General features: G+C 40.2%; 1 protein-coding gene across 1 annotated transcript in view; it reads left to right on the top strand.

Moving 5' to 3' along the window:
- Window positions 1–27110, top strand: part of UBE3D (ubiquitin protein ligase E3D) — a 242325-nt gene that overhangs the window by 115553 nt on the left and 99662 nt on the right. The window contains exon 8 of the mRNA XM_089693096.1: window positions 9273–9439. Within this exon, the coding sequence (XP_089549222.1) occupies window positions 9273–9439 (167 nt within the window). The remainder of the gene's footprint in view (window positions 1–9272; window positions 9440–27110) is intronic.

Genomic DNA, 27110 nt, shown 5'->3' with positions numbered 1-27110 from the left:
ATTTTTTTTTTTTTAATTCATGCAGTTTTGCCAGCTTTGTATATAGGCCAAAGGGCACTGTGTGGAGTCCAAACCACTGTTACAGATATCGTTCGCCTATTCTAATCTGGTAACTAATGGAATTGCTACATAAGATATTATCTGCAGAATGCCCCAATGGTCCTCATTTTATTGCAGAAATCTGAGATGCAAGAGATACTGTATGCGAAGAAGTACATGTACATGAGCATTGATTAAAGAAGATACTTTCTGGCTTCTAAAATAATTTCTGCCAAACGTTTTTTAAAGCACTCAGATTTTAATTAAGGAACTAATGTATATGAATCAAATGTTGATGTTTCTTTGCTGGTATCCTAAAGACAAAAGAATGCTAGCTAACATTCTGATAGTAAAGATATTGGTGTGCGAGCTTCAGTGGCAAGAAGGCTCACATAAATTGTCTGCAATCACTATTATTTTCCATATATTGTTTCTGTTTATTGTATGATTCCTTTTTTCTTGCTCAGACTGTACCAGTTTGTTCACTCATACTGTAGCTTTATTTAATTCTACAATTTCCTCAGCACTATGGCACCATGAAGCAGCCATATGTTACAGTCTATTTATCATCCCAGAGAGATTAAAAATCCCATCTGCATTGCAAGGTAATTGCGTTGTGGATATGTTTCCCTTGTGCGTACTTGGCAGTCGTAGTGGCCATGACTACATTACACACCTGTTAAGAAAGAAAAAATGATCTCAAATAGCTTTTATCTTTCAACTGTCATTGGACTGTAGTATTTAAGGATATAGAACAGTATATACAGTTGTGTTAAAAATATTAGCAGTCAGACATCACTGACCTGATCAATCACTGTTTTTGGTAGAAATGATATTTCTACATGGCAAATAATTTACTAGCAGGTGTAGCAGAGTAATAGAAATCCAACAGACCCAACAGTCATGACATGCATGCTGCTGATTCTGTGTAATTGAATCACTAATTGAAAGGGGCATGTTCAAAATAATAGCAGTGTGGAGTTCTATTAGTGAGGTCATTCATTCTTTGAAAAACAGGTGGCAATTATTGCCCTTATTTAAGGAAGGAAGGCAGCAAATGTTGTACATGCTGGTTACAGTGCATTTCTCTCTGAAATTCTGGGGAAAATGGGTCGTTCCAGACATTGTTCAGAAGAACAGCGTACCTCGATTAAAAAGTTGATTGGAGAGGGGAAAACATATAAAGAAATGCAGAAAATGATAGGCTGCTTAGCTAAAATGATCGCAAATGCTTTAAAATGGCAACTAAAACCTGAAAGACATGGAAGAAAGTGAAAAACTACCATTCGAATGGATAGAAGAATAGCCAAAATGGCAAGGACTCCGCCAACAATCGGCTCCAGGAAGATGAAAGAAGGTGTAAAGTTACCTGTGAGTACTGTTACAATTAGAAGATGCCTATGTGAAGCCAAGCTATCTGCAAGAAGCCTCCGCAAAGTCCCACTGTTGAAAAAAATGTGCTGAAGAGGTTACAATTTGCCAAAGAGCACTTTGACTGGCCTAAAGAGAAATGGCGCAACATTTTGTGGACTGATGAAAGTAAGATTGTTCTTTTTGGGTCTAGTGGCCGGAGACAGTTTGTCAGACGACCCCCAAACACTGAATTCAAGCCACAGTACACTGTGAAGACAGTGAAGCATGGTTGATCAAGCATCATGATATGGGGATGTTTCTCATACTACGTTGTTGGGCCTATTTATCGCATACCAGGGATAATGGATCAGTTTGAATACATCAGAAAACTTGAAGAGGTCATGCTGCCTTATGCTGAAGAGGAAATGCCCTTGAAATGGGTGTTCCAACAAGACAACGACCCCAAACACACCAGTAAACGTGCAACATCTTGGTTCCAGACCAACAAGATTGACGTTATGGAGTGGCCAGCCCAATCCCCGGACCTTAATCCAATAGAAAACTTGTGGGGTGACATCAAAAATGCCGTTTCTGAGGCAAAACCAAGAAATAGAGACGAACTGTGGAATGTAGTCCAATCATCCTGGGCTGGAATACCTGTTCACAGGTGCTAGAAGTTGGTTGACTCCATGCAACCCAGATGTACAGCAGTTCTCAGAAACAGTGCTTATACAACTAAGTATTAATTAAGTGATTCAAAGGAAAGCAAAATCTTCAAACATTTTTCAGTTTATATAGTGAATGTTTGAGTTTGTAAAGAAGAATACAAACACTGCTATTTTTTTGAACAGTCTAATATTCACTTTTCTTCAATTTTTTTAGAGGAACAACACAAATTTGATATATTTTTCTTCATGTTTTGATTTGAAATAGAATGTGTAGTGTTCCAAATGTATTTGTGTGTATGGAAATAAAAGCTAGGAGTTTGAGCTTTATTCACTTTTTTCAACACACTGCTATTATTTTGAACACAACTGTATCTGTCTGAATGTCAAAGATACAATAATGCAGATGCTTTTTTTTTTTTTTTCTTTTAACATGTAGCTAAATATTAGATGAACTGCACATATCTCAAACATAGAGAGGTGTACCTGCAAGTACTTGTTTTAAACATCAGATCAATTCCAGCCCCAGACTTTACACAAAACCTCATCTTCTGTATAAAACAGCTGAAAGCTCTGTTTCCTGCCAATCAAGTTCCATAATCTCTACTGGCCACTTAGGCTCTGCCAATGGATTGTTAAGTAACGGGTGGGACTTGGTATTATGAAGGCCATTTGGACAGCCTGGAACACTTGAACAGTCATAGGTGTAACTTTGCTATTTTAACAAAGCATTTATTTTTGAGTGGTGGTAAATTGCACATTAAAAATAATGGCATTATGAAGTTTAAAGAGAAGGTTTACTCTCCTGCTAATCCCCATTTGAAAACCACCACCATAATAGCGGGAGGAGCTGTAAAATGGCTTAGAAAAATGTATGTCCGCTGTAAGTTACATTGCCTGTTTGGGCTAATAAGTGGTATTTTGACAGTTGGTAGAGCTTTGGAAAACTACAGGTAAGATTTTAACAGCAGATTTGCCACATACAAGTGTGAACACCCCACATAAGCTACACTGAGTGTATTACATTTGTAATATTTGTTTTTGTTGCTGATACTGTATTGTAAATATTACTTTTTTTGCATACTCAAGCTTTATTATTTTCCAAATAAAGTATTACAAATGTGTCAAGGCAGCAGACATTAATACAGTAAGACACATTGTATGTAGATCCTACTCCCCATCCCCATACGGCAATATTTATTTGTATATATCTAAAAAAAAAAAAGATTCCTAGGTTAGCAGAATCCATATCTGCATAAACAGGTCAATTGACCCTAGTCATCTGTGTAAGATTCTAAAAGACCCTGTTGACACATCACCACAATATTACATATAGGAAAAATAAAAGGCAATAAAAACTACTAAAAGAGGAGAAGAAAAAGGTACCAGAAGGAATGAATGTAAACCATATATAGATAGTATAATAGAATACCAAATGTAGAGCACATAAGTCAGGTATGTATTGGGGTTCACAGTGAATTTGTATGGGCAACACTATCTCAGGATCATATTGCTTTCTGCAGTGACAAGAGAAACTTTATGAAGAATTTGTGGAAAGAGGATGAATCATGTTTTATAATGTCATTAGAATAGTAGTATCCATCCAGACCAAATATTGCAAACTTTTATCTTGTTTATCTTTGGAGGAAAGCACCCACGATTGTAAATAATACTTATTTGGATTGCCCCTCTATTGACACAGAGCATCATCAAAGACTTCTGGCTCTAAATTATCACATGTAGTTTAGTTGGAGCATTTGCCATCATAACTTATAATCCTAGTAGTGTCCTAAAGCTAATGTTTCCCATAAGTAGTATATGTGATGTAATAACAAAATAGCACTGTACATTCCCTTTAAAGTATTTTTCAGAATTCCAGCAATGCAATGGTTATTAAGGGCCCAATCACTTCTTTGTGCTGTTATTAAACATTGCAATAAGGTAGTCCATTGAAATGAATGGACTGCCAACAGGCATGTTTTTTTTTTTATTGTGGTATGCTACAATGCAGGTGCATTGTCTTGTTTTGCTCTGCACAATAACACATATTACGTGTATTATCGCAATGCAGAAATGTAATGTTGCGCTATTTAAAAGTGAAGTGGCTTAAATGTACCAGGGCCATTTGTCAATTTTATATAAGAAATGTTGTTTTACCCGCAGCTTTAAGAGGAATACAGCATTTGTATGCTAATTGTTAAAGTTCTAATTTCAAAATGTATTTTATAAAGCTTTCTCATTCTACTGCAATTTTATTACCAAATTTAATGTAAAAAATGCGTTTCTATACTTTTAATTTGTTTTTTTTTTCTTTTTATAAGTAAATTCATTTCAGTAAACTGAAAAGTGTTGATATAATTAGTTTTCTATTGTGTGGATGATAGATTACATTTAACGCCTATAAAAGTAAGCAGAAATAGAACAACAGAAATATGGGACTTAATTTTGCCATTAAGGAACAGTTGGGTTGCAATTGCTTAGTCTTTTTTAAAATAAATAACTTATTTTAAACTGTAAATGCTGCTTTGTTATAGAATAAATTGTGTTGCATCTCTTAGTTGATTTCTGCTCAGCAGTTTACAGTCTTGAAATAATATTTTTCAAGTCTAAGCATTTCATGATATCAGCTAATAAAAATGAGATCCCAGTGGGGGAGGAAAAGTAAAGATAGTCAGCCTGCACCTCTGTTGGACTAAGTTCACTACCAATAAATAAATATATATATATATATATATATATATATATATATATCTCAACCTTTGCATCACAATACATATTACCTCTGATGTGAATCAAGGATCAGGTATCCTGTCTAGATTGATGCAGTGAACTAAAGACACGGTCTGGCCATAAAGAATTATTTCGTGATGCTGTAAAATATCAGTTTGTCTTGATATTTTTGCAAACTTATATTGGTGAGAAAAGTCCAAAATAGAAAGTCCTTCCAGCTCAAAATTTATTTAATAATAAGATTGCATAAAATTACAAATGAATATAAATAAAATTACAAATATAATATTATAAAAGCTTATATTACTACTAGAAAGTAATATGTCAAAAAATGTTGTTATATTCTGGAGATACAAATTTTGTTTATATTTGTGTGTGTGTGTAGTTGTAGGCACGTCTGTTCCACTCATAATCTCAAGTAAGCCCTCCTAAAAGGTAATTATTATTATTATTATTATACAGGACTTATTTAGCGCCAACAGATTGCTCAGAGCTTTGCGTTATAGTGGGAGACAATACAGTAACTATACAGTTCAATACAAGAGGGATTAGAGGGCCCGGCTCCTTGGAGCTTACAATCTAGGAGGGAGGGGATAGCGGTACAAGAGGTAATTAGCTGTGGGGGATGGAGTGGTAGGAGTAGTTGATTCCAATATTAGCTGGGGTCGGGGTAGGCTTCCCTGAAGAGATGGGTTTTCAGAGTGCGCCTAAAGGTGAGCAGAGTAGGCGATAGCCTGATAGCTTGGGGTGTAAGGAGCAGTTTAACCACCACATTCTCCTAAAAGTGGGCTGTTTTTTTTTCTGTTCCTTATGGTCCCACAATAATATCTAGTGACAGGTGTATCAAACAAACCTTCAGTCTGCTCCCCCTCCCATAGGCCAGAGTCTTGCTTCTGAAATTTAATACTCAGGACCTCTAATCAAAACTACACGGACATAAGTGTCAGGGGATGGGAAGTGTTACACATACACTCTAATTATATTTATGTATGTATATAATGCTCCTTAAAGTTCATATATCTATTACTTAATGTAAAGTCACCTCTTATATAAATATCCTAATCAAGAAATATTACAGTATAAAACTTGTATTCTTAACCTATGTTAAATAGCTTCTTACACTCTTATTAGTCACTTCACAGTGAAACTTTAGCTCCTACCCACAGAGATGGGGGTAGGCATGCTAGCCAATTCATGACTAATTACTACCACATGTTGCTAGAGTGTACAGAAAACCAAGCCATATATATTCACTATAAAATCTGTTTATCTTTTCCCAATTTAGTACAAATATAACAACTCAATTATTCTATTACGATCCAACACATTCATACATATGTTAGTAATGTTAATAAGCAGATATTAGATTAATAAAGTCTTCTAACAGATGCATGCACCATAACTAAACATGGCGCACCAGACATAACCATAATTGCCTGTGACCTAGTCCCATTTTCAGCTTAGTCCATATTTGGGATTAGAATGAGCCTGCGGTCACTTCCGTTACTTTCCTCCAACGCTCTTTAAACATTTGAATGTGTGGTACATGTGTTGCATCCGGGTACATCTGCTTATTTTGTTATAGCTTTATACCTATATTGGAAGCTCCAGTAAAAGTCTGACTGCAAAAAAAAAAAAAAAAATAATGAGCCTGGGGTGCTCCAATGCTAATGACTTTGTGCTGGGAAATTCAGGAAAATAATACATTGACTTTTTTTTTTTAAACTCAAGGCAGATGGTTATATATACTTTGGTGTTTGATAGTTGTTTCATTTTTTGGTAACTTATCTTTTAAGTTCTAGTGTGGATTCACACATGTGTGGTGTGAATTGAAGCTCAGGTTTCACAGCTAATTGACATAGTAATTGTTGAGTGGTTCAGGTCAGGTTTACAACAGGTTTAGGTCAGGATTTTATCCTGTTCACAACTGATGATGTGTGTGGTTCAGAACTGGTTCCCATAGACGTCAGTAGCCTGTAATTCACACCTGAACCAGACCACACTGCTGAGAAATCAGACAGGACTGTTTTTCATTCTGCACAGAATACGCACTGCCAGTGCACTGGACATATGTGAACAGGTACCATAGGAAGCAATGTTATTTCACATGTCATGCAGGTTGCATGCAGTTCAAACTGGCAGAACCAGCACTCAAGTTATTTTTTTTGGTATGTGTATCACCCTCTAATCAGCTGCTAGTGTTAGTGTAGGTAAATGTATTATGGTATGACTCACAGTAATTGTGTGAGTCTGTAATTAGGTCGGGTTACTGCAGGTCTGCCTGGGTGACTCAGCAGGTTGGGACTCTATTTCCTCCATCTGGTTCTGGAGGACCATGGAAGCTTCCAGAAGCAAGCAGGTGGGAGGGGTGGAGACCTAACTCTGCATGTTTATGGGAGTCTGGCCAATCCCATATTTGTAGGTCTTGGTAGTGTGGTAAGGCTAACCCATAAATATGAGAGGGCCATGCTAGCGGGGGAGTTGGGTGTAAGATGGAGTGCTGAGGAGGCTGTTGTGGCCTGGGAGGAGTGCCCTAGGTTTAAGGGGGGGCTTGCCCTCCAGGCTGGGTTTGGGCTTGCTCAGGAAGATCCATTCAGTGTCACAATATGAACAGGATCATTGACTGAGAGCAAGGAGGACAGAGTCTGCATCAGCACACCCAGGGATTCACAAGGGGAGAGGCTGCCACATGTAGCAAGCTTTCAAGTGACATCACTGTGCTTTATCCTTTATCCTTGCCTTGGGAGATACTCTTCAGAGCAGCCAAGAGGACTGGTAGTGTCTGCAGGCTGTGGCACTAGAAGCAGTTTTACAGGGGAGAGGAGATACTTCTGCATGTATTTTGAAACAATCTGTGCTAAGAGTCCCTAGCCCATAAGGGGCTTTTGCTTCTGACCCATAAAGACTGCAGTCTAGGAGTAGAACAGTCCAGGAACTTTTTCTGCAAATAGCAAAGAAGTTGCCCCGTGCATTAATTCAGTCAAGCTGGGCATCCCATAATCCCTATTGCCCCAATCCCTATTGCCCCATTTCCCCTAATAAAATAACAAAAACCAAGCTCATGGACTGTTCACTGACTGTGAATGTAAGTGTGGAGAATGTGTGTTGCGTGGCTGTATGAAGCCTAGGGGGACCCAGGAACACAGCTGCTCTCAAGAGGGTAGCGTTGCATATCAAGTTAGGTAAGACCGTCCATATGAACTGAAGATGTTTACGATCATTTATTACAGAACTCCAGATGTTCAAGAATAATGCCCAATGGCATTGCTAAAACCCCATGGTGTTTATAAAGTGCTTATCATGTCCTCTATGATTTAATCTGGAATTTCACTTTACCTGACATTCCTCTGCAAAAAAAACCCAAAAAACTATTTGATAGTAGTTCTAGGCATTGGCTGGATGGGTAGTTATATCATCTTACTAGATGAACAAGTTAAAGTATACATTCTGACAACAACTCTGTAAACAAAAGCAAGCAAACTGATTACGTTACCAGGACTTCAGTATCCAGCTGAAGTTCTGCCATTTTGGTCACACTTGAAAACATGGGCACATATACTATAAACAATCTGTTCAGCAATAAGAACAAAATCAGTCTGCTAAATGAAATATGCCAAAACAACCAAATATGTTTTAAGTGGAAACTGCGCTTTGAATAACCTCTTTAGAAAATATTTGAGGTTGGATATACATTGGAATATCCACTGCTGATTTGATTTTCAAAGATGCAGACTCCAGATCTGTCATAACGGTTCTTCATTATTATAGAGTCTTTGACCAGGAACAAGCATGGAGAACAGGGTTTCGGATGTCCTCCTCTGAATGTCTGGGAATTGTAACAGTGCCTACATCTCTAAAAACAATGTCTGCTTCAGTTCACTTTGAAGGGAAACTTTTTTTAAACCAAATTCTTAGTTTATGAGCCAACATTTCAGATACATTTTTCATTGTTTGTATTCATTTTTTTATCTCTGAAAAACCTTTTCTAAATTGTGCACTTATGACACCCTATTTGCAAAGCCAATCACTGCTAGGTACCGGATAATTCATCCAGGTGTAGTTCACAACACACTATACTATTTCATATTTAAAGTAAAACTAAACACTCCTATCCTTAACAGCCAAGGAAGCTGCAATCATAGCGTCTGTTAGATCTGAGGTTGTCATGGTGTGCCATTTGTGATCATTTGTGACACCAGCCATTCTTTGGCTTGACATTTTGGTTGAGAGCTCAAGTCTTGAATATAACAATTTTAAATCATTGAGCTTAATTCCGCTTTAAGTATTAAAAAAGGTTTGCATTGAAAGTAATAAAAAAGGTATATTTTTGTAAATTGCTTTAAACACACATTAAAAGAGAAGAGTGGGGTTGAAATTCATATTTTCCAGCAGTGTCACTGTTCCAGCCCCAAGTTATTTTGCCTAGACATGGTTATGTACCTTTTAGTCATCTTATAAATGAATATTTGTTTCCTTTTATTTCAGCTCTGGTTACTGAATGTTGACACAGTTTTGATAGACTCAACATCATCTGGAAGAAATAATTCATATTTTTTTTCTGGAAATGTATCCAATGAGTCTTCACAGTCCCTAGAAGTTCAAAATTGTGCAAGATTACTATACATACCATGCATTGACAAAAGTCATCCAGGGTAAGTACATTTTAGTATGCATTTCATCAATGTTTGTGTAGTTGCTACTTGTTTCTGTTTTTTAGTAAGTGCTGTCTGCATAGATAACCTGTGTCAAAATGTAACATGTTGGGGCATTTCAGCACTCCAAAGTGTATCTAAACCCATTGAAAAAGATATATATTGCAACTTACCATTCCTGGCTAATGAACTCTTTAGAAATTCTGAATTCACTCTCCACCTCTACCAGTAATCTCCTTCATGATGCCAAGCTCCACTGAATCTTCAATTCTTTTCACTTCAGTAAGGAAAAGTGGAATGAATTTGATATTGCTTCATAGGTTTACTTAAAGGAGAAGTACAACCAAAGCTTGTTTGGCTGTATTTCTCCTGTGGATCACAGGAGTGCAGTTTTTCTGTACTCCTGTGACCCATTTTCAGCCGACAGCAGGAATAAAGCCCGTAGTCAGATGAGGTCACAGAGCCAATCCATGCTGGGGAATGATCACAACCATATGGTCGGGATCCACCCAGGAGCCTGGACTTGCACCTGGCTCAGGCTCTCAGCAAGCTGAGCCCGGCGTTCCAGTGAGGATCGGGGAGCAGAGAGCGGTGACTGACAGTCACCTCTCTCTGTTCAGAGCGGCAGGGAAAACTGAGCGATCAGCCGTGTTTGATTGCTCAGTTCTCACCCTGAGAGCCGACGGGGGACAGATGCTGCATCCACCTAGGTAAATATGATTAGGAAGAAAAAAAGAGGCATACTTCCCTTTTAAGCAATGTACATTTTCTTCATCAGGCCTGGCAGAGACCCATTTTGATCACTTTTTTCTGCTTTTTATATTAAATAACAAAATTCCACACCCCATGATATCAATATAAACTGTATGACTGTGCTGTAAATATTGATTCCACCCTTGTATGCTGACGATACAATTATACATATTTCTGGCAGATCATAATGAATCCCTGCATTGTTTTCTACTCTTGCTGAATTTGGTACATTTTCTGGCTTTCGAGTTAACTGGGACAAATCTAGTCTTTTCCCACTAGACCCAGTGACGGTGCCGGCAATTCATCTGATTTCACAACTCCAGGTGGTACATGCTTTCTATTATCTGGGGGCTGAGGTACATTTGCCCTTAAGCAAACAATTTATGTCCTTTACTCACCACTTACAGTAGTGAACCAAGCAACGAATGGATCCTCCATTGGATCTTATGGGTAGAGTTCATTTGCTTAAGATGATCCTTCTGGCAAAACTGCTTTATGTAGTGGTTAACTCTCCCTGTAAAATACCGAAATCAATCTTTAAACAAGTCAATGCCATCTGCATGGGGTTCTTATGGAATCACCGTCGTCCTGGAATAGCGCTAGAGGCCCTGAAGCTGCCAACCCACCTAGCGGGTCTGGCATTCCCTAATTTCTATCTAGCATCTCAATTGGTTATTGTCCACGAATGGGTAAATCCTTCTCTGGCTGCTATAGTCTTGTCTGTTGATTCACTGCATAGTATTGTTTATAGGAGACGAGTACCCCCCTGTCTGGGTACTGCTATATTGCAGACCACTATGTCTCTTTTTGTTACCATAGTGACTAGAATTCAGGGACCTCTTCTCCTAACAATCCAGTGTGGCACAAACCCTACATTGAATGAACTACTCACAGTGCTTGATCCACTGCATTGGACCTCTCAAGGGATTAAATATTTTGTGCCACTTGTGTGCTATCCAGAGCATCAAGCCCTTTTCTCAACTCTGGGAGGAATTTAGTTTTCCCCAATCTTACTTGTTCCATTATTGTCAATTACGCCATGCTTTACAGCCACAATTTGGGTTGCTGACAGCTCCACTATCATTCGCTCCACTTGGAAGGCCTGACACAACTAAATTGACTTTGGAGTATTACTCCACCTTGATGGCTGATTCTAATCCTAGGTATGCCACCCAAGGCTGTTGGTCTTTGTTAGATCTTCATCTCACTGATGAGGGTGGTCTGATTTCCCCCATGCCTGTAAGGGTTCTGTGATTTCTTCTAGAGACAGGATAATTCAATTGAAAATATTCCACCATAGTCATCTTATGCCTTTCAGGTTGTGTAAAATGGGCTTACATCTGATTGTTTTACAGGATCTGGGGAAACTACTCATTTGTTTCATGCCCTATAGTTCAAACGTTTTGTACAGAGGTAGACTTTTTTATATCTACTGTCTTAGGATTTCCCAATATCTTGCACCTTAAAAATTGTCTACTGGATATTTATGGTGATCTATCTGCATCCAAATATTTAAAACATTTGCTATGCATTTTGTACTTTTTTTCCAAAAAAAAAAAAGAAAACCCTACCCTTATACTAGAAAGGAACGGTATGCCCTGTATTGCCCACTTGGCTTAAATTGATTAATGATAGTCTTCCTTTATACAAGCTTACTTTTGAACTCAGAAAGAATTCTGCTTTTGAGGTAAATGAATGTCTAGCCTGCTTACATTGGCATCTCTTACTCCAAGATATTAGTATTCACTTTGAGAGATTTTATTCTGCATTGCAGAACTAATCCCTACTCATTTTGTACTGCTTGCTTCTTTATTTTCACTCACATACCGTGTAATAGTGACACGTGGGAGGCATTTTTCTTTGGGTTTTCTTTTTTGATATATTGTGTTGTAATATAACATTAAATAAAACATATCTTTATGTTTATAAAAGGCTTCAACTCCACCTGACTCGACATGAGGCTTCATGTTTTGATAATGTGAACAGCACTGTGTGCTGCCCATAGTATCATTTCCATAGATGTTTGAAGAGCCTTAAAAACGTCCCTCAAACGCCTGCTTTCAAAGCTAGTGTTGAACTAGCCCATAGTCTTTACTTTTTGGAGCTTAGTGCATTCTGAACACTAAAAGATTTCTACTCTGGCAGAGATCATTTTGGGTTAGAGAGTTTATACCTGTAGCCTTCAGTGTGAATTTACTTACCCTGCAGAAACTTTTCTGTGTAAGAAAAGTTGTGCAACATACTTTATTCTTTGCACTAGTGAGTGAGTGTGGTATCATAAAGAATTGATATATGATTTCTAGTTTAATAAAGAATTGATATATGATTTTTGGTTTTATGGTAAGTGTAGTCTGAACACTGAAAAGAACATTGTGTAAGTTAAAGATTTACACATGCAGATAAGCAATTTATGCTTACCACATCAATACTGTATGTTTTTCTATCATTTTCTCTGTTTCGCTTGTATAGCTAATATTTTCAGATTTTCCACAACTGCTTTTTACTTTTCAATAATGAATAAAATCAAAACAAGCTCTGAATAACAGGCAGAAACCAGTTTTTCTTGTAATTGTGTGTTTTCTGCTTGCCTTTCTCAAAATTACCATTTGAATTGGTCTGTTCTCAATTCTATTTCTGCTATCAATTTTCAAGAGCTCTATTTCTAGTCAATGGCCATCAGTGTTTGTCAAAGAAGCCTCTTCTGCCTAAAAGTTTCAGCATTCTTTAAAAAAAAAAAAAAGTGTATTTTTGAAATGGGTTTATTTTTGTTTCTGAAGAATCTTTAATTTGACAACCCTCACAATGATTTATCACAATAGGCTGCTTAAAACTGCTTGGAATAATGAGCAACGTGAATTTCAATACTTCCTTAAGGCTAAACGAGTCAGCAGGAGCTCAAATTGCAAGGTAGACATTTTTTTATTTCAGCTCATATACAAGTGAAAATTTGTATGAGGCTACTTTAACGAGGCCAATAGGGATTTGGGATTATTTATTTAAACCCTTAAGAAATGTAAACTGTTTTCCCTGTATGTTTAACGGCGCAAAGAAGAGATTAGCAGAAGATGTGCCACATCGCTGGCAAACAAAATTGACAAATGCTGGAAAAGTATCAAACAATAAACATTTTTGTGTTATTTGGAAGAGGTATATTCAAGGTCTCTTCTATAATAGTCTATTTAATGTTCAGGGATTTTACGTTAATAATAGGGATAACTCTAGCTAGCGTAAGTGTTGGAATTTCCCAACAAAACTTTAGATTGATGAAGAGCACATTTTCTATTTAAATCCCTCATGCATAAGATTTATTGTATCTTTGTAATTATCAGACTTCACACTGGTGTATACAAATAAAAAATGCAGTAAAATTGTACATTTCTAAATTTCACAAAACTTTTTTGCATATAAAGTTCAACGTTTGAACAGTCTAGTTTAACAGCATGCTGCTCAGCATAATAAATGTCTTGTTTCCTCCTTTTTAATGAGCATTTTTTATATTGCTTGGTTATCTTTATTTTGGCTAAAGGGAGTTTTAATAAATTCACTTGATTAGGAAAAAAAGTTAGTTAGATGTCTGGTCACTGAGTATATATTGGCAGGAACCATGTTGATTGCTTTCTGCTTGTGGTTAGAAACTGATTGCAGGCATATCTTTGTACCTTTAAATGCAAAATGGGTTTTCTTAGTCATACGTACAGTACAGGACACAGACAAGTATATAACTCCTCACTGGCTTCTAATGCCACAAATAGATGCAATGCATTCAGACTGGTTCAACTTCGGTAAACTTGAGAGCCGTACTCATTTTGTGGGGACGACCTGTAATGTTGCTTCAGGCATTAGATCCTGCATAGGCACTTACCTTGCAAAGCATATGGTTAGTCGCAGAAGTCAAGGGATGTGGTGCATCTCTATGGAACCTAGTCCTTGACAACCCTGTGCTCACCATGATGGCAAAGCCTTGACACTATTTTCAGTCCTGCATCATAGACAGGTATGAAATATCACCCTGTATGCTTCTGACCATTACTGTGAGGATACATTTAAACATGCGTATGCCTCTTAGGGTTTATCTGTGTTCAAATTATGCTCAAACGGCTACTGACAGGTGGTGAGGAAGCGATGCAAAGTCTCCTTACTGCCTGTTTTAATCTCATTTGTGCCGACAATTGCACATTGCATGCGGTTGCGGGGCATTTATGGTGCTTCCCCATTGACTTGCATGTGTAGCTTTCGGCAGACTTGCGGCCCGCTGAACGACACGTGTTAGGTCAACTTTGCTGCGGCATGAAAACATCCCTGTCCGCTGCCTGTTGCAGTTTAAGTGGGCTGGTTAACTGGCAGCAAAAATGTGGCTCAACTGCAAATTTTTGTTGCCCTCCAACCGCTAGTCTAAATGAGGACTTAAAGACCAGGATGATATTTTAATTGTATGGTAAAAACATTACAAATCTGGAGCTAAAAATTCAACCACTAAGAGCTTAGTCTTAGGGGGATGGCCAGGTGTGACATCACACCTCAGGACCCAGCTTTTTTCACCATCTCTGCCTAGAGCTCTTCGTATATTCAGGCATTTCCTCAAGCTCTTCTACCATGAGGGTTACCTACAGGATGGTTTACATCCCAGTTGCTGCGTTCTCCTTCTGGACATGCCTACCCTATATTCTGCACCCTACACCTTGAATACCCCACATGGGAATACCCTGTCATATAGCTGTGACAAAGACCAGGCGAACAGAAGACATTACAAAATCACAGGTGAACATTTGCTCTGCTGAAGGCCCGCACAACAATCAGATGTGCACCTTGCACTGAAGCAAGAGTGCTCTAACACCAATCTCTGCATCCGATTCTACCTCTATTTCAGGCCTATTTGACAAAAGCAGAAATTTTTTTATCTGTCACAATTCCTTGGCACAAAAACGGAATGAAGAGAATACACTGCCCAAAAAAATGAAAGGAACACTATGAAGACACATCAGATTTCAATGAGGAAAAATATCATGCTGGATATCTATACTGATATGGACTTGGTAATGTGTTAGAAATGTAAACATGCCCCATAGTTTGATGGAAATGAAAATGATCAACCTACAGAAGACTGAATTCAAAGACACCCCGAAAATCGAAGAGATAAAATGATGCAGCAGGCTATTCTATTTTGCTGATATTTCATTGCAGCATCTCAAAATGGTACTCAGTAGTTTGTATGGCCTCCACGTGCTTGTATGCATGCCTGACAACATCAGGGCATGCTCCTAATGAGATGACGAATGGCGTCCTTGGGTATTTCCTCCCAGATCTGGACCAGGACATCACTGAGCTCCTGGACAGTCTGAGGTGCAATCTGGTGGCGTCAGATTTACCGAAACTTGATATCCCAGAGGTGTTCTATTGGATTCAGGTTAGGCAACCATGGGGGCCATTCAATGGTATCAGTCCCTTCATCCTCCTGGAACTGCCTGCTTACTGTTGCCACATAAGGCCGAGCATTGCCGTGCGCCAGGAGGAACCCAGGAACCACTGCGCCAGCTTTCGGTCCGACAGTGGGTCCAAGGATTTCATCACAATACCTAATGTCAGTCAGGAGCCATTGGTTAGCCTGTAGAGGTCTGTGTGGCCCTTCATGGATATGCCTCCCCAGAACATCACTGACCCACCAACAAAAAGGTCATGCTTAATGATATTACAGGCAGCATAACATTCTCTGTGGCTTCTCCAGACCCTTTCATGTCTGCCACATGTGCTCAGGGTGAACCTGCTCTCATCTGTGAAAAGCACAGGGCACCAGTGGCAGACCTGAAAATTCTGGTGTTCAGTGGCAAATAAATGCCAAACGAGCTCTATGGTGCCAGGCTGTTTTCTGTTTCTGATTGTTTGGTCAGAGACATTCACACCAGTGGCCTGCTGGAGGTAATTTTGTAGGGCTCTGGCAGTGCTCATCCTGTTTCTCCTTGCACAAAGGAGCAGATACCAGACATGCTGATGGGATAAGGGTCTTCTACGGCCCTGTCCAGCTCTCCTAGAGCACCTGCCTGACTCCTGGAATCTCCTCCATGTTCTTGAGACTGTGCTGGGAGACACAGCAAATCTTCTGGCAATGGCATGTATTGATGTGCCATCCTGGAGGAGTTGGACTGCATTTACAATCTCTGTAGGGTCCAGGTATTGCCTCGTGCTACCGGTAGTGACACTGACCATAACCAAATGCAAAACTAGTGAAAAACAGAAAAGATGAGTTAGGGAAAAAATGTCAGTAGCCTCCACCTGTAAAACCATTCCTGTTTTGGGGTCGTCTCACTGTTGCCCATCGAGTGCACCTGTTGATTACGACCAAAGCAGCTGAAACTGATTAACAACCTCCTCTGCTATTTAACTGACCTGATCAATATCCCAAGAGTTTAATTGACTTAATGCTATACTCTGATTAAAAAGTGTTCCTTTAATTTTTTTGAGCACTGTATAAAGGCAGTGTTGGAGGAAGCTGCAGAAGTTTTTTATTCCTAAAATAGCCACTATAGTGCAGAGGGAGCTTCATACAACATGAAATATATCACCAGAAGGAAGGTTTTACTCCAATAGTAGAAGATCCTGAACCCCCCCTCTTCAGGAGCCTCTACTTTTTGAAGTCACAGAGCATCTAACTGCTCTACCAGGGCTTCAACATCAAAACCTAAGTTGAGCCTTTTTTTCAGCACAAGACTTTGGCCATAAAGCCCAGCAGGTCTTCCCCAAAACCTTCTTCCCAACGAATGAACGCTCTCATTCAGGGTGGGGGAACATCTGTTACAGTTTGCCAGTTTGAGTTTAAAACGCTTCATTTTTCCAACTTTCTTCTCTCAAATCAACCAAAAACTGCCTGAGGACAGTCAGACTTGCAGAATACCCTGAACCCTATCTTGTCCCTATGCCAGTACCTCCACAAGACAGGTTAGAAGGTTCGACAGGTTATCTACAGTAGATGACCTTCTCCTGAAGTGCTCATTTCCCATCCAGCTGTCAGCATACATCCACAGGACAATTCACATACATCAGGCTTTCAGTTGGGTGATTGATTTAAAAGCAATATTTGCCTGGAATACTTGGATCTTAGTCCTGGACATTTACCAAGCAAAGTGTTTCCTTCCAGAAAAGAAAATTCTTTCTCTCAGAGCCCACACTTCAGAATTCAGGTCAAAGACATCCTACAATGAGATTCTTCGGGTGAGTGCTAGACACCGAGGTAACCTCCTTTTGAGGCTGTACCAATTTGATTCTAAAGCTCTCCAACACAACATCCTATTGATCTGAAACAGACAAGCTCCTTTTCTTGACCTATCCATGCTTCAGTCCAGCCAAGGGAGCAACTCCCCAACTTGGTGGATTTCAAGCCTAATCCTAACAGTAGTGAGGTCTTTCCTTCCCTATCACTGGAAAAGTGATAACAGATGCCTGTCTTTCAGGCTGCAGTGGAATTCCCCAGTTCCTCAGGGTTCATTGTTGAGCTCAATGCAGTTTGAATGGTTTTACAACACCACGCCTCCAATTCTAGGGGACACCCTCTCTGGGTGCAGTTAGACAATGCCACAGCGGGGACCTACATCAACCATCAAGGAGGCACCAGCAGTCATCCAGACTTGAAGGAAACAAGCCAGATAATCTCATGGAATGGATACTCACTCTCCAGCAATCTTTGCAGTCCCAGAAGTGGAAAAATGGAACATGGATTACTTTAGCCGCCACCTCCTGGATCAAGGCGAATGGACTCTTCACTAAGACATCTTCAATCTGATTTTCAAAAATGGGAGACTCCAGAAATAGACATTCTAGTCTCTAGATTTGACAAACTTTATTCTGTTTGTAGCCAGGAACAAAGATCCTTAAGCCCTAGCCTTGGACGCCTTGAGAATTCCTTGGTCTCAGTTTAGGCTAATCTACACCTTCCCTGCAATGAGAATTCTGCCTTGTCTGCTCGAAAAGATAGAGCAAGAGAGGCAAATGGTAATTCTAATTGCACCTAATTGGACCAGAAGAATGTGGTACACAGGCATACTCATACTTCTAGCAGATGATCCCTGACCTCTTCCCAACAGGCAAGATCTGCTATTTCAAGGTCATCTATTTCATTCTGCTTCACAGTGTTGCTTTAACGCATAGCTGTTGAAGCCTAGGGTTTAAAAGATAGAGGAGTCTCTAAGTTGGTTATGCCTACCTTGCTAAAAGCCAAAAAAAGCCTGCTCTGGATTGATCTACTATCTTACCTGGAAATCCTTCTTTTCCTGTTGTAGGAGCAGGAGAGTGTTTGTGCTGTTGCCATAGAACCTGTCGCTTCCGGTACTCAGTGCTGTGTCCATCCACCTCTGTGTATTCCAGTTCCCCGCGAGGTGTGATTAAGTCCCGGATGTGGCGAAACGCGCTAGGGGAAAATGACGTCGGACGTACGGAGCAGGAACCGGAAGTGATACGGCGGCCATCTTGGAGTTGGGAATTGCATGAATATCCACCCAGAAGCTGCTTGGTAATTCCCAGACTGTGGGGTCTTTTCCAAATGCACTAATTTTATTATATACATGTAAGCAGATTCATTAAAGTTTATTCCATGGTATGTTACGGAATTACACTATTACTGTCTCATATACATTCTGCGTGGATCCGAATGACCGGGGAACTGGCTGGTGATACCATGAGGGGATGAGAATACTATTATAAAGTCAGGAGTGGAGGCAAGGAGGCTGAGTAGTGTTGCGGACTTCTATATACTGTACCTTACAGCGGTTTTGATATTTTTTTCTGGTAAGGGTACATATGCTATAAGTATTAGAAGTGATACACTATTGAAGTGAATACACTGAGTGGAACACATCACTGTTTTGGCACAAGTTGCAGTGGTTTTTTTTTTTTTGCACTTATATATTTTAAACACACGTGTGGAGTGTTATATATTAGGTTATTAAGGTAATGCACTATGTTGAGTTTTTGATCTCTTTGAGGGTCTCTGTGGAAGCTGGCCTTTGAGGATCTTCAACAGTACAAAGAAGTGATTTCAAGTGGAACGTATTAATTTTTTAGTTTTTAAAATTTTTTGAACTATAAGACACTGGACACTTTTGGATATAGTGTGTATGATTATATGTGTTTGGACACTTATCATTTGAAAAGCACGTGTTAATATATTTTTTGAACAGGGGATTTTTCCACTAGTGGTGGGTTGGATGATTCTTTTTAGAGCAAATTTTTTGATATTTACAACTTTCTAGGGTGGAAAGTTATTTCTATTTAGAATTGTGTAGTCAAGTGGGGTACTTTGAGGATTCTACCACATTTATTTTGAGAACACAATCCTACCATCCTTAAAGTAGAACTATAGGAAAAACAGTTTTTTTTTCTTTTTGGATAGAGTAATGGAGGGTTATAACCCTTGTCAGTTTATTTTTTGCCCTCTGTGTCCCATTGGGTAAATGTACCTTCACTTCCTGCCCCATAGTTAAAAAAGGAAGTGAGAAAGAAATCCCTGCAAATTAAGGGAATACCTTGGGGACCCCCAGGTCTACAGCGCTAGTGTCCCCATTGGAAGTTTTCCCCTCTAATTCTTATCTGGGGACAACTCAACGTTTGGGGTTTTCATTTACTTTCACTTTTGATAATACTAAGCAGGACAAATAGAGAGGTAGAATTTCCCTAATGGGGGCACAGCCAGCAGTAAAAACTGACTGTTTTTTTTTTGTCTTTTTTTAGAACACCTGTTTTGCCTTTACTTTGAGCCCTGCTCCAAACCATCTTAAAAAAATCTGTCTTTGTTGCCTGGCTTTAGTCAGAGCCATTAGAGTCTACCTCAAAGCTATAGCTTTGATAAAACAGACAATCTCCCTATTTGCCTTGTTCTCAGGACCCCGCAAGAGACATCTTGCTTGCAAGTCCACCATCGCAAAATGGTTAAAGGATAAGTTCACATTTTAACAAAAAAATAATAAATGCAAAATATAATTTTTTTACAGGTAAGAAAATGTGCATTTATTATTTTTTGTTTCTGGAACCTCTAAAGCATTGCACCAGTGATCAGCAGATCACTAGTGCCATGCAGGTCTCTCTCTGACCTGTCAGTGTATCTGCTTGTTTGTACATCCCGTACAGGCAAGCAAATACTTATTGACAGGATATGTGGAACGTCATGGTAGTCCATTAAGAACTACAAGCCAATAGTCGCAAAGTTAGTTTACTCATCTGCAGAATACTGTGAGTGAGTGAATGAATGAGGCGGCCAATTTGTTTTGTTTTTAAATTGTGAAAGCTAGCGGGGAGGAGAAGATCCCCTGGCAGCTGTGACAATGTGACAATGGGGATTGGGGGGGGGTTGCGGAGGCTGGTCCATTCGCAACATGTTACACCCTGAATATGGGTGTAACGTATAGCATGTTGTGAACGGTGTACTTATCCTTTAGGAAAGCTTATGCTTTCAAAGACAAATTTTCTCCTGAACATGTACACACCCATTCCACCAGATTTCCTGGGAATGATGGCACCATGCTTCTGTAGCCCAGCGGTGTAAGACTGACACCTCGTCCTCTGTTCATATTTTCTTAAAGTTCTACTAGGTGTGGATGTCCAATCTTTTGCACATGCAGTATTCAGCCACAACATTCTTGCAGCAGCACTCTGAAGTTGGGTCTTCTGGCCCTTGTTGTTGAGCCTGTTGGCACAGTTCTGTTAGCCAAGTTGTTGCTCACTCGTCTCATTCATTGCTTGGGAATGTCCCAGGGTCTATGAATACTTTACCTGTGTACTGTACGAATAAGATTTTAGGCTTACTTGTAAATTCCATATCTTGGAGTACAGGACACAGGTCACCCTCCCTTCCAATACTTTAGTACCCTGCATTGCTTGCTGCAAAACCGAGAACTTACAAAGTAGGGTAGGGGTACAGGGTAAGTGCCCAAGGACCGTGTCCTTGAAAGCTTTGCTAGTGTCTGTTCATCTGAAAATACAAACCTATATCTCAGGTTCTATGAATACTTTGCCTGTGTCCAGTACTGTACTCCATGATATGGAATTTACAGGCAAGTCAAAATTACTCTATTTCATTGATTTACAATTGCATGTATCTGTGGATACGTCTGTGGGGATATATTGTGGATACGAAAGCCTACAATATTAAGCAGAGCATTTGGTTTCTTTCAGGTTTTATTTTTTTTTGAGGATTCATAAGCTGACTTGAAATTCAGTTGCTGGCTGCAACCAGATTATTTCTATATTAAGGGAAGTCAGCATCACTGAGCAATATCACCTAAATATCTAGCAGAGAACTTTGGAAGTAATGTTAGCTCAACACCTGCAGCCATTTTTGATGGATTGTGTTAATAACTGTAAAGTAAGAGCAACGCAACCTTTTGTGCCAGAATATGCCTGTTCATCGCTAGCCAGTGCAATAATAAAACATAAACGTAAGCTCTTTTCTACCACCACCCACTCAGTTGCTATGTGAATAAATTTGTTCAACTTTTAATAGCCAGGAATATTGGTTCACTGCTGGGAGTTTTTCATATTATTTCCTGCTGGGGAATTACACCACTAATTTTTCCTTGGCATACAACCATGTTAATGAGGAGCTACAATAGATAACCGGCATGCTTTTGAGTCATTTGTGTTCTACATAATTCTTGCAGATAACAATTAAAGAAGAGAATTACACTTAAGTAGATGGAATGTAGAGAATTATGAGACCCTATGAGGAAAACTTTTTATGCTATGTTTGTTCAAGCTTGATATGCTTGCTAAAGCTACACATATAGTGACTCTTGAATGCTCCCATTTATACTACATGCAAACCCACTATTCTCTACAGGCCAGATGATTCACACGCTGCATTCAAAGCAGCATAGCACAGTGCCAGCCGTAACAGAAGTGGACAGGGGTAGCATTGTAGTTTTGCATGGAGTTTGTATGTTTTTAAGAATCTCCTGCTGTTTTTAATTTTGCCACGTGGACTCCTCGGCTGTCAAAATACCTGAACATCGGCTGCATCTGATTGGATGCAGCCACTTTTTGGGTGACTGTTTTCTGTCCGGCTCCTTCAATTTTTCAGTCAAGGGATGCTGGGTGGCAGGTGGACGATAAGACCATCCACTGAGTAAGGTTCAGCCAGTTCATCAGGAACCATTTGTAATTCATACAGTGTATGGCCAGGTTGAGGCTAGCTTATACATGAATGACTAGATGATAGGTGCAGCTAGAAGGATACTGGGATGCTGTCAGAGGATGAGCCGCAGAAGAAAGGGGAACATCTGCCAACATTCAACATGGCCACGCTAATTTGCGCATACACATTGTGCAGTTGCTTGGACGTCATGCCAATTTTATGTTATATAGAATGATGGGGTTCAGGTTTAATCTCAGAAGCCTTAAGTCTATGATTATGGGGCTCCACAGGGATCAGTTTGAGGACCAACCTACAACAGGTACTTGGTATCAGTACTCTTGTTATCTTAGTTGATGTGAAACTTTAGTCAGCTAATTAATTCCTGCTAGATCACTTCAGACTGGCCCCACTTGCAGGCATAGCTATATGAAACCTTACAAATAAGTGCCTATACTGTTAAAAATCCAGTAATACCCTGTCTCACCCTGCTGTGCACATGCTCTGTTGCTCTCTATTTTTAGGCACTGTGCCAAAATGTAGAGGCTGATCTGCAGACCACTTAACGATTTACTGCTACTCAGGGACTCTGGGCTTCAGCAAAATGACGGCCTCCAGCAAGAAGAAACCAGAACAACGCTGAAGGCAATTAGCAGCACACAATAATATTGGTAGCATAATTATTAATCTGAGAACTGGAAAAAATAGGCGCTGTGGAAAATGCTTTCAGACAAGCACCTTAATGAAGGTGCATTTTATTGGGTGAGACAAAATAGCAAATATAATAAAATTGACCAGCCTGAAGTGGACATTGTGACTCCAATGGACGGCCCGTCCGCTCTGAGGGGAGCTGAGATCAGAGAATGCTCCTGTCGGCTTCGAATCACGTGGTGTCAGAGACTTGACAAAGCGCAACTGCGTGAAACATGTCGTCTTGGTAACCCTACATATGCTCCCAGCTGAAGCCAACGCCGGACACTTCCTTCGCTTGCCATGGTGACACCACCCAGGACGCTGGTATGCTGACACCAAGTGATTTGAAGCTGACAGGAGCATTCTCTGATCTCAGCTCCCCTCAGAGCGGACTGGCCGTCCATTGGAGTCACACTGTCCACTTCAGGCTGGTCAATTTTTTTATATTTGTTACTTTGTCTCACCCAATAAAGATGCACCTTCACTAAGGTGCTTGTCTGAGAGCATTTTCCACAGCGCCTATTTTTTCCAGTTCTCTTCATCATGCAAATGATTAACAAGGCAGCAGTGGTGAGCTCATGATTAACTGTTCACATGTTTCCACCTGGAGTGGCCTCTCTGCGCTCATTTGTACGAGTTTCCCTAATTATTAATCTGGAATGTATATTCCTTGCTAAAGAACATTATTTTTTATCAGATTGTTATGGGTAAAGTTTCACTTAAAGTTTATATATATATATATATATATATATATATATATATATATATATATATACACACACACACAGTTGTGTTCAAAATAATAGCAGTCAGACATCACTAACCTGATCAATCACTGTTTTTGGTAGAAATTATACTTCTACATGGCAAATAATTTACTAGCAGGTGTAGTAGAGTAATAGAAATCCAACAGACCCAACAGTCATGACATGCATGCTGCTGATTCTGTGTAATTGAATCACTAATTGAAAGGGGCATGTTCAAAATAATAGCAGTGTGGAGTTCTGTTAGTGAGGTCATTCATTCTTTGAAAAACAGGTGGCAATTATTGCCCTTATTTAAGGAAGGAAGGCAGCAAATGTTGTACATGCTGGTTACAGTGCTTTTCTCTCTGAAATTCTGAGGAAAATGGGTCGTTCCAGACATTGTTCAGAAGAACAGCGTACCTTGATTAAAAAGTTGATTGGAGAGGGGAAAACATATAAAGAAGTGCAGAAAATGATAGGCTACTCAGCTAAAATGACCGCAAATGCTTTAAAATGGTAACCAAAACCTGAAAGACGTGGAAGAAAGCGAAAAACGACCATTCGTATGGATAGAAGAATAGCCAAAATGGCAAGGGCTTAGCCAACAATCAGCTCCAGGAAGATCAAAGAAGGTCTAAAGTTACCTGTGAGTACTGTTACAATTAGAAGTTCTCAGAAACAGTGCTTATACAATGAAATATTCATTAAGTGATTCAAAGGAAAGCAAAATCTTCAAACATTTTTCAGTTTATACAGTGAATGTTTGCGTTTATAAAGAAGAATTCAAACACTGCTATTTTTTTGAACAGTCTAATATTCACTTTTATTCAATTTTTTTAGAGGAACAACACAAATTTGATATATTTTTTTTCATGTTTTGATTTGGAATAGAATGTGTAGTGTTCCCAATGCATTTGTGTGTATGGACATAAATGCTATTAGAAGGATTTTTAGCTTTAGTCACTTTTTTCAACACACTGCTATTATTTTGAACACAACTGTATGTACTGTATGTATGTATGTATATATCTTCAATCTCTCCCTCTCTACTGGTGCATTCCCCTCCCCCCTAAAGCACGCGCATATCACCCCCATCCTCAAAAAGCCCTCCCTGGATCCCGCGGACCCCAACAACCTCAGACCCATCTCCCTGCTGCCACTCACCTCCAAGCTCCTTGAGCGCATAGTCTTTGATCGCCTAAGCTCCCCCTTACAGACAATAACCTCTTTGACCCACTACAGTCCGGCTTCCGACCCCTACACTCCACTGAAACTGCCCTCCTCAAAATCACTAACGACCTACTAAACGCCAAAGCCAAGGGCGACTACTCTGTCCTCCTTCTCCTGGACCTCTCTGCGGCCTTCGACACAGTTGACCACCCCCTCCTCCTTAATAAACTACTCTCCCTTGGTATCAGAGATACCGCTCTCTCTTGGTTCTCATCCTACCTATCCCGACGCTCCTTCAGTGTCACCTACAATGGTGCCACCTCCCCCTCCCTCCCCTTCTCTGTTGGGGTCCCCCAAGGCTCTGTCCTTGGACCCCTTCTCTTCTCCATCTACACCTCCTCCCTGGGCAAACTCATACACTCCCATGGCTTCAACTATCACCTCTACGCTGACGACACCCAAATCTACCTCTCCACCCCTCTCCTCACCCCCACTATCTCCGCCCGCATCACTCACCTCCTAAATGACATCTCAGACTGGATGTCGCTACATTTCCTCAAGCTCAACCTCTCCAAAACCGAGCTCCTCGTCTTTCCCCCTGCCCACACTCCCCCCCCCCCCCCATCCTATCCATCATCACCAACAACTACACTATCACTCCCGCCCCGCAAGCCAAAGTCCTTGGCGTCATTCTTGACTCGAACCTCTCCTTCCAACCGCTTGTCAAATCACTCACAAACACATGCAGGCTCCATCTCCGCAACATTGCCAAGATATGTACCTTCCTCACCCTTGACACCACCAAACTTCTAGTACACTCCCTCATCATCTCACGCCTTGACTACTGTAATTCTCTTCTCACCGGCCTATCCAAGTGCAGGCTGTCCCCGCTCCAGACCATCCTGAACTCAGCGGCTAGACTCATCCACCTCACCACCCGCTCCACCTCTGCCACCCCCCTCTGCCTCTCCCTCCACTGGCTCCCGATTGCCCAACGCATCAAATTTAAACTTCTAACCCTGACCTACAAAGCCGTTCACAACACTGCCCCTGACTACCTCACCAACCTGATCCCCAAGTACCACCCTACCCGTACCCTTCGCTCCTCACTGGACCTCCTTCTATCCTGCTCCCTGGTCTCCTCCTCCCATGCACGACTGCAGGACTTCTCCAGGTCCTCCCCCATCCTCTGGAACTCACTGCCCCAATCCATCAGACTGTCGCCTTCCCTCTTCACATTCAGGCGCTCCCTCAAAACCCATCTCTTCAGGGAAGCCTACCCCACCCTCACCTAACAGCCATTCTCCCTCTTTCCTCCCACCCCTCATTCCCCTCAGCCACTTCCTACTGTACCTTTACCCCCTCCCTCCTAGATTGTAAGCTCGAAAGAGTAGGGCCCTCTTACCCCTCCTACGTTGTTTGTTATTGTTGTACTGTGCCATGTATTGTCCCGCCCTCTATTGTACAGCGCTGAGCAAACCCTTTGGCGCTATATAAACTCGATGTAATAATAATAATAATAATAATAATCATAAACTAAAAAAAAAACTTTAGCATTTTGTATACAAATTTTAAAATATTTGTGCATAATCTTCAGTGTTTCTAGAATTGCTGTTAAGCTAGGTTCACACTAGCCCGCACTGTGCGTTCTGGTTGCGGGTGTGGGAATCACATTGGTACCCGCAGCTGAATCACACTGTTTTTCTGAGATGCTTAGGTCTGCCATTCGTTCAGAGTGAAACCCCCACGCATCTTAGCCCACAGCACAATTGCGGGTGCAGGAACCACAGGAAAAGGGACCATGTGGTTTCCCTGGCATGCATTTTTGAAAAGGTGCATGCACGTTTTTCTTGCATGAATACGGGCACAGCAGCCCATTTAAATGAATGGGCTGCCATGCCCGAGCAAACGCAGGACGCATGGCTCGCACTAATGTGAACCAGGTAAGTGTCAATTTAACAAACCATGTCAGGTCAGCTCTTTTGTGAAAAATTTAATTTTAATTATTGTGAGTATGGCTTTATTTTTTAGTTGCTCATGATACTGCATAGTATCTATTTAAAAGTCAGTGTCAAAATAAAAATGTATTACAACTTAACAGCCTTTTTAGCTTTTAATTGTTAAATGGGATGGGCTTTATGTAAACATATTTTAAACCCACTAATATACAACCCAGAAAGGCAAGTTATTGTCTAAATTT

The sequence above is a fragment of the Staurois parvus genome, unplaced genomic scaffold, assembly GCF_062004578.1.
Source record: "Staurois parvus isolate SC_StPar_1 unplaced genomic scaffold, SC_StPar_1.0 ptg000613l, whole genome shotgun sequence".
Classification (NCBI taxonomy): Eukaryota; Metazoa; Chordata; class Amphibia; order Anura; family Ranidae; genus Staurois; species Staurois parvus.
The sequence above is the reverse complement of the archived record's forward strand: the minus strand, read 5'-3'. Positions and strand labels throughout refer to the sequence as shown.